The sequence below is a fragment of the Gastrolobium bilobum genome, unplaced genomic scaffold (assembly GCF_033153095.1).
Source record: "Gastrolobium bilobum isolate Gb01-03AN ecotype WA unplaced genomic scaffold, APGP_CSIRO_Gbil_v1 utg41201, whole genome shotgun sequence".
Classification (NCBI taxonomy): Eukaryota; Viridiplantae; Streptophyta; class Magnoliopsida; order Fabales; family Fabaceae; genus Gastrolobium; species Gastrolobium bilobum.
Window position 1 is genome coordinate 109,240 of NW_026896352.1, and position 8,975 is coordinate 118,214.

The following is an 8,975-nucleotide window of genomic DNA, read 5'->3' on the forward strand; positions in this document are numbered from 1 at the left end:
TTTTTACGTGGAGCCGCTTCCATATCATTTACTATTGCCAATTTTTATTCGTCAGTGGAAGCATATTTACCTTGCTAGCACTAACTGCTGATTGTAGGGCTCCATCGGATTGTATATATCTCCTGAAGGATAATTGCTTTGTTAGAAAAGGAATAAAGGGAAATAAAAATGAAAGTGTACACATGACAACATATCTCCGAACCTCGACATGTTCCTTTAAATCAAGTAAATACTTGTCCTGCTTCAGACTCCATATCTGCATCATAGTTTCATGAAAATTAAATTGAACGTTCAAAAACTTCAAAACACAATGATAGTCAGGAATGGAATAAAAGGACAGCACTATAATTTGAATGAACCAAGATACTATAACAAAATGAAATGACCATTTTCCACTTCATAGTACAAAGTTTATCATATCAAGATGAAGATGTCTCATATCTTAGTTTCGTATGATATCCTCATGTTTCAAAACCAATTAACACTAAGACAAACAAAATTTGTTTGAAACAAATAATAAACATCACTTACCAAACCAAAAAAATATAAATAAATAAATAAATATCATTTAAGTAATAGGCTTGTTCTAGACCAGCCGGTTGGGCTGCCAGGCCCAACCCACTAATTCACCAGAGAACAAATAGTCCCGTACTAGAGAATCTCTCCTCTCAATATAATACCCCCACTCATTCTCCTAAGAAATCTTGTTTCAAAAACAACTAACACTCAGACAAAGAATAAACATCACTAGGGTTGGGTAACTCCAAAAAAGAATAAACATCACTTGCCAAACAAAAAAAAGAATAGACATAGGCTGATAACCAAAACTTATTCCAGCCAAAGCATGTTTACTATTCTAACAGAAGGTATACCAGATTACTATACAATTAAGATATACAACCCTGATTTATCTTTCGGTCATTCCAGAGTAATCAGACAAAAAACTTTCAGTCCTTGTGATTATAGCCAATCTACAATTTAATTTCCTATTTTACTTCTACATATGTGCAAGGAGTAGAAAAAATCAACAATTAAATTTATGAAGATCATCAAGATATTCAACAAAGAAATTCTTGTATAAACTTGGTTTACCAAAGTTGGGTGCACTATAACAATTATTAAGTATTGATACATGACTACTTATTGTAATTAATCATAAATTAACAATGATATTTAATTGTTAAATAATAATGTGTCACACTGCTATGGAAAGATAATTGCCTCAGGGAAGATGCTGTGTGATTTCACTGTGGATGACCTATTCAGAAGCCTAGATTAGAGAGATTATTTTCTTTTTCCTTTGCTTCAATTTTCTCCTCTTCGTCTTCCTCAGTAACCAACCAATTGTATGGAAGTTGAATTTTAGGATGATGGGTGTTGTTGCTTTCTTCAACATTATCAATGACAAGACCAGGTTGTTCTGTACTGAAAGAAAAACTACGTTTTTCGGTAATTTTTAACACCCTTACATCTTCCTCAATTAGCATGCGTAAACCCCATTCCATAACCATCAAACCAGGGCAAGCTTTGAATGTGATATGCGCTCCTGTTTTCAAAAAATGACAGTGCTTTCGAGAGATATAGATTGTCCAAATATATTTTGAGCCATCAATCTTGTCCAATTCCAAATTAAGTGGCATATCAAAACGTTCTTCAGTGTATTCATTTTCAAAAGAAAGATAAAAAGGATGTACAAGTGGCAAAGAGGATGAATCTAGAGAACCAACAAGACCATTGTTTATCTCAAATGCTACACAAAAGACGAAACCAACCCAGTTGTGATCCACATCCAAGTGTACTATCCTTATTACTGAACCCCCTTTAAACCGTTGATATAACCACGATGGAACAACAAATTCTTTTGTCCAATCCCAAGGAAAAACAATGTCAAAGCCACACCGAAAGTGACGAGGTTCCTGATATCAGAAGAAGAAAAAGAAACACAGAGGTATATCAGATCTAGAAAGAGAGGTTATATTATTAGTTTTATATATTAGATAAAGGATATTATAACGACCAATTATTGTTATTACCAATCAATTTCATCATTAGATTGATTGATTATGCTGATCCAAAAGTTAGGGGTGTTAAACGAACCAGGGCCTTCAGCTCAGCTTTGAATTGGTTGTTGAAATCACTCTTGAACTTTTATAAAAACTCGTTTAATAAAAAGACTTCAGGCTCCAATTCAAAAGCTCGGCCTTAGAGCCTCTCAGGCTGGCCTAGTATATTATTTTTAATATTTTTTATACTACTTATAATAGCTCTCTCTTTCTCTTCAATCCATTTCACCTCATTTTATTGGTTAAACAGAGTTTTTAAATTATTTTATTCTATATTATGCTATTCGGATATACATTGAATTTATGAATATTTATAGAATTACCAATGTTGTTGATTGTATATTTTGTTTGGATAAATTTTTGTTATCTTATTTTTTTTTAAACAGGCTAATAGGCTAAACCAGACTTTTATTTTTTGTAAATAAGACAGGCCACAAGCCGATAATTATATTTATAATAGGTAACAAGCTTGTTCAGGCGAATACATTTAAATACAGGCTTAGCTTTTTAAGACCAAAGTTTGGCTCGGCTCGGCACATTAACACCCCTACCAATAGTTATATTTATTTTCATCTTTGTATGGTTATGATTCCCCATATTTAATGTGAAATCATTAAATATGGAAAATCATAACCATACAAATATGAAAATAAATATAAAGTATTGAATATGGGAATCATAACCATACAAAGATGGAAACAAATATAACCGTTGGATCAACATAATCGATCTAACGGTGAAATTGATTGGTAATAACATCGGTAATAACATATCGTACCCCTATATATTATATTTCTAATACTTCTCTCGTGCAATAGTCCTTGGGCCTCAAGTAATGATAATGCATAGATCCATTTTTTATCTTGTGCTGATTTTAACCTTTTTTTTTCTTCTTATATTAGAAAATGGTGTAACCACTCAATTACCTTTGACATGATGTAAAGCTCTAATTAAACCCATCCCTAACACAACGAAAAAAATTTAGAGTACGCACCTTAATTAGTCTTAACAACCATTGAAGGGAGATGTCTTTATCTGGGGAAATAGACAAATTATCAACCAGCTTGGGACAGTCAAAAATATATAATCCTGACCTTTGATCATGAGATCTGGATGTCGTTTTAAAATACCTTCCAACTGATGGAGCACTTGTTAATGGGAGCTTAGGTAAAGATTGAAGCTGATGACAATGTGCCAAGTTTAAATATGCTAAACAGTAAAGCCTAGTGGTAGTATAAGGTACTGAAACAATATTGTTTCCTCGTAGATCTAGTCTTTCCAAATACTTTAACTCTCCAATAGCTTTAGGCACTTCATGTAGATTGCAAAAGGCTAAGTCTAGATGGATCAAAGATTCCAAAGTGGGAGAAAAAATGAAAGTTTTTTCCATTGGCAATTCCATAAGGCCCCAGCAACCATATAAATCTAGAGTTATAAGAGATCTCATGGTGTTAATCCTACTAGGTATATTGACAAGACTTGTGCAATCTTTCAAAGTCAAGAATTTAAGCTTTGCAAGATCCCCAACAGATTCATGAACCGTGGATAAACTTGTACATTGATCAATATCAAGGTACTCAACATTTGATGCCCCTGTAAAGTCTGGTGTATTTTCAAGTCTTGTGCAACCAGAGAGGTGTAGAACACGAAGCGAACATAAATCAGATAAACTACCAAAATCAAGGTTGACCAAACTGCTACAATTTTGCAAACTCAAGAAAGCAAGTTTTGTGAGAAGTCCAATTGATGGATGGACTTGACAAAGGTTTGTACATCCAGTAAGATCTAGCCGCTCAATTTCTAAGATCCCTTCAAACATTGGAGTTTCCATAAGATATTTAGAGTTGCTCAAATCCATCCTTTTCAAACAAGGGAGATCCTGTGATGAGAGAATCAGCAGTTAGCTATTAGTATGTTGTATTAAAACTTCAATTTCATTAATCAATGCCAATTCTATTAAGATATAATCGAGAAAACAATTTAATTTGAACTAAACAAAGAAGTTGATCACATCATTCGCTATTCCTATTTTTTAAGGGATTTGAGTTTAGCCTTTTAAACATATTAAAATAGTCACAATCATTTTGTATTAGTGTAAGTTACACTCTAAAATTTGGATGGTGATTCCATTTTATATCTAATAACTCTAATTTATTAGTTATGTGAGTCATATGTTACACTTCTTATTCATATAAGAATAATCTGTCACTATTAAAATTTTTATGTAAATTATATTCATTTTGAATTTTTAAACGCACTACACTTCTCTATATATATATATAAGGTAAACATTTCTTCAGCAACTTTAGATAAGCTTATTTACAGCTGTCATTTTTAACTATATCCTCCCGGAAGAATATAGTTATAATGTTAAAGTTGCTCTTTTCTCTCTCTATGTCATCAAAAAAATTCTGAAAAGTAAATGAGGAGAGAGAAAAAAGAACAACTTTAACGTTATAACTATATTCTCCCGAGAAAATATAGTTAAAAATGGCAGCTGGAGATAAGCTTATCTAAAGTTGCTGTAGAAATATTTTTGCATATATATATATATATATATATATATATATATATATGGTTTTAACATTTCTACAATATATACAAATAAGTTATTTAGATTCACTCATAAAACGATGTCATTTTGAGCTCAATGCAAATAACTTATCTGCATTAATTGCAGAAAAAACCGACCTATATATATATATATATATATATATATATATATATATATATATATATAAACCTGCAATACAACTTCTTTCGAAAAATAATTATACCAATAAAACAAATAAAAGAAGAAGAACATTTTAATTACCTTCCGGCCTTCCCATAGTCGTTCGATGCTGCTATTAGGCATATTCAATTCAACAAGATTATAAGGCTCAAATTTTGATGGCAAAGAAGCAAAAGGGTAACCGTGCCACAAAAAATATTGTAGGTTGTTAGACAGAAAATTTAGTCTTCCCGAAAAATTCTTCTGATATAATATGAGCAGTCGAAGGTTTCTCATCTTTGATATTCCTTCAGCCTTGCATTTGGAGACATCTTCTTTTTGATCTAGAACTATAGCTTCAACATTGTTGGTTCCCTGAAAAGAAAAAATAGAATAAACATGTTACACAAATAAAAAAATGGAATTATTTGAATTAATCTGACTTCTTTTTGTTAGATATATAAATTATCTATATAACTTTATTTAATAGTTAAAATCTTGAGATTTTTAATGGAAATAGAAAACTCATGGAATGTAAGTGTGTTTAAATTAATTACAAAGAAAGAATTATTTAACAATTAATTATACATAATCTGTTTTCCTTAAATCAATTAGGATAAAAATAAGTTTCTAAAAATTGAAAAGCAACTTTAAGATAATGTTTTGATTAGATTATATTAAAAAAATAAATTATGCTAAAAAGGATAGGAAATAAGTTGTTTAAATCATATAATATTTTATGTTTTAGGGTAAATTTGATAAAAACTACTAACAGCTACAAAAATATTAGAATGATTATATGCAAAAAGGAAAGTTATATTTACAAACTTTTTGTTTACAAACTACACTAAATATGATCGGTCATACTTCAATCAAAAGTGTATGACCAGTCATACTTAGTGTAATTTATAAAAAAGTTTATAAACGGATCATTTTCCATATGCAAAATGCTCAAAAAAATGTATCTTAAAAAAAATAATTTTTCAGCACAAATGAAATAACCAATGATTATTTAATCATTTTCCTCACTTATGCTCAAGCATGTAATAATTTATAGAAAGTAATACCCACTAATTCAGGAAATAAAATTTGTTACCGTTTCTGTGCTCAAGACATGATAGAAATCCTTGAAAAGCCATAATCTATTCCAGCATCCAGGCATCTCGGGACATTGGTGCCGGACAATTTTCTTCCCCAATTCTTGCAACATTTCATGCATATGAATTTCTTCATTTCTAATCATTATGAGTGATTTCTCAACCAGACTTTGAATTCCAATGTAAGGGTGTAATCCACAAGCATCTAGAATTCGCTTAACATAATCTTCTCTCTCCCCTTTAAAGAAACAAGCAATGTGCAAAAATATTTCTTTCTCCTCATGTTGTAGTCCCTCAATACTTATTTGAAGCACATCCATAATTTTATTATCTGGATTTTTCTCCAATCTATTCAAAGCATCTTTCCATTGAATAGCATCTCGAGTACACAAGAAAGAACCAACTACTCTAATTGCTAATGGAAGACGTTGAACATACTTTAGCACCTTAGGAATCAAGTCCACACAACTATTGCTTCTGTCGTCACTTTTGAAGGCTTTTCTACAAAAAAGTTCACTTGCATCATTATTATTCAATAGTGGAACCTCATGAACTTTATCTGCTCCATAAACTCTAAGAATATGCTTATCCCTAGTAGTTATGATTATTCTGCTTCCTGCAAAAAGCAACTTAGGATATATAGCTAAGTCCTGCAGTTGCTCTAATTGATCAACATTGTCTAAAACTACAAGGATCTTTATGTTGTGTAGCCTATATCTTACAATTCCGGATATTTCAGAAGGACTATATGTCTCTAGATTTTTTTCATCTAGAGTTTGACGAAGAATTTGTTTCTGTACAGCAATAGCACCACCATCTCTATAAATTTTGCTTACGTCCTCGATAAAACAGCAAGCATCAAATAGATAAGAGATTCTGTCGTACAAAACCGTAGCAAGAGTTGTCTTTCCTATTCCACCCATCCCCCAAATTCCTAAAACTCGAAAATCATCTTCCTTTGATTTTAATTTTAAAAGGCTTTCTAATGTTGTTACACGAGGTTGTATCCCAATAAGATCATCAGCAAGCCCAGAGAATTTATGACCCAATCTTTTTATTACTGTCTGAACAATATTTTCAATCACTTCAAACTCTGGCCTGACAAAGAGACAAAAAATAAGATCATTAAATTATAACCTAAAAATCAATGGAAAAAATAGGAATTAATGTTTGGATAATATACATAGATGCCGGTTATATTTACACCAACTTATGCTTACAACTTCTACCTACATTGCCATTAACTTAGATTATTAAGGGTGTGAAAAGAAAAACCAAATGAACTAAACTGAACTCTGAATCAATCTAAACCGCATCAAAATAATCACAGTTTTTCATATTAGTTCAAGAAACAAACCACTTTCTACAAATCGCTTCAATAAACGTACTATTTTTTTTTTTTCAAAATCGATTCGGTTATGGACTCATATATGAAGTGCATATTATATGAAGCTCAATAATGGGCAATAGAAAGGAGAAAATCAATCCAAGATACTAATCCTAATACGACAGCATTAAACTTGAGTTTGGGCTTTTAGAGGAGTTACTAAAGGTCCAGAATTCCAATACCTACAGGCAAATCCTATAAATAAGAGGTAAAACCTACAAGTATGACAATTACTCTCTCTTTAATGTTATGTTGTCACTGTGCACACATATCACTTCTTTGGCAAATGCCGTTATTACTTATGCACAGTAATCTGTATACTCAAAGGTATCTAATTCATAAATATCTGAGAGAGCACCTAGATCCAAGATAAACTCACTAGTCTCTTAACTAGATATCTTTGTCCCTAGCACAGAACATGTTCGTTCTCAAACCGAACCGTACTGTATTAATTTGGTTCGGTTCAATTTTTATCTGAAACCATACACACTCCTAGGAGTGTGATAAGACCAAATGAACTAAACGAAACCGCATTACGTTCTTTGAACCAAATTTTAAAACCAAACCTTTTTATCCAAATTGCCTCAAGAACCAAACCACTTCTTAAAACCTGTTCGATTCAGTTCGATATACAAAACAAAATCGAATTGAACCGTGGACAGCCCTACATACTACTAAGTATTTCAATTTGATCCGACAATAATAGAAATAATAATAAGGGGTTACAAACATAAAATGATTGTAAGTATAGTCAGCCTCCTATAATAATTAATATAACTTTTCTTCTTAACGAGAAACTCGTTTTAAGAAAGAACAACAAAGAGAATAAACTTAATACTTACTGATGCCTGACATGCCAACCAGCTGAATTGGCCAAATTCCTCATAGCTGTCTTCCATCGATCAACCTTGTCTCGGTTTTGTTTCCAAGTATGTGAATAAAAGTCCTCCCCATATTCCCCATTCTGATTTCGTACATGAGATGGATCGACATGATAGAAAACTGAGAAAACAGTTTGATTCAAATCTCTTTGGCAATCATATATAGAAGCCATTTCATCCAAACACCATGCTGAGCCAGCATAGTCTATTGAGAAGACAACAATAGAAACCCTTGAATCTTTAATTGCTTGTTGAAGCTGTGATGAAATAGATTTTCCTTTCTCGAGTCTTTTGTCATCCTTGAAGGTGAAAATACCTTTTCTTGTGAGATGAGCATAGAGATGATCAACAAAACTGTTACGAGTGTTAGGACCTCTGAAACTGATAAACACATCATATTTATAGATCACCTGAGAGGATGGGCTCGGTCTGGAAGATGGTCCACGGCCCAACAAGGCCCAAAATGATTGCAGGAGCAAGGATTTCCAAGAGAGTAACCTCTCTGTGATATGAATAGGCATCTTATCATCAACCAGTGTAAAGGAAATGTGTGTTGTGAAATTTACAGCACAACCACTTAAAGGACGGATCTAACTATTGGGAGAGAATGAATAGAAGCTCACTTGGTATCTAGTAAATAGAAGAATGAAAGTTGCAGTTGAGACTCATGAGACTTTAATCTGAATCGCTTGACGGTGAGAGAGGCGTACCCATAGCCAAGTCAACTTAAATAGAGATGCGTAACCATTAATGTACTTGTTTTAATAAAATATAAGAAAAGCAGATGAGGACATACAGTATTATTTTAAAGTGTGGATGAAGCATAATGGAGAA

General features: G+C 32.2%; 1 protein-coding gene across 1 annotated transcript; it reads right to left on the reverse strand.

The window, feature by feature from the left end:
- Positions 1 to 1,262: 1,262 nt before the first annotated feature.
- Positions 1,263 to 8,662, reverse strand: LOC133299265 (disease resistance protein RPV1-like). Its single transcript, XM_061498703.1, has 6 exons — positions 8,103 to 8,662; positions 6,324 to 6,971; positions 5,861 to 6,245; positions 4,879 to 5,142; positions 3,058 to 3,942; positions 1,263 to 1,916 (listed from the first exon to the last, which is right to left on the reverse strand). Exons 1-6 carry the CDS (start codon positions 8,660 to 8,662, stop codon positions 1,263 to 1,265), a joined length of 3,396 nt encoding a protein of 1,131 aa, XP_061354687.1.
- Positions 8,663 to 8,975: the final 313 nt, after the last annotated feature.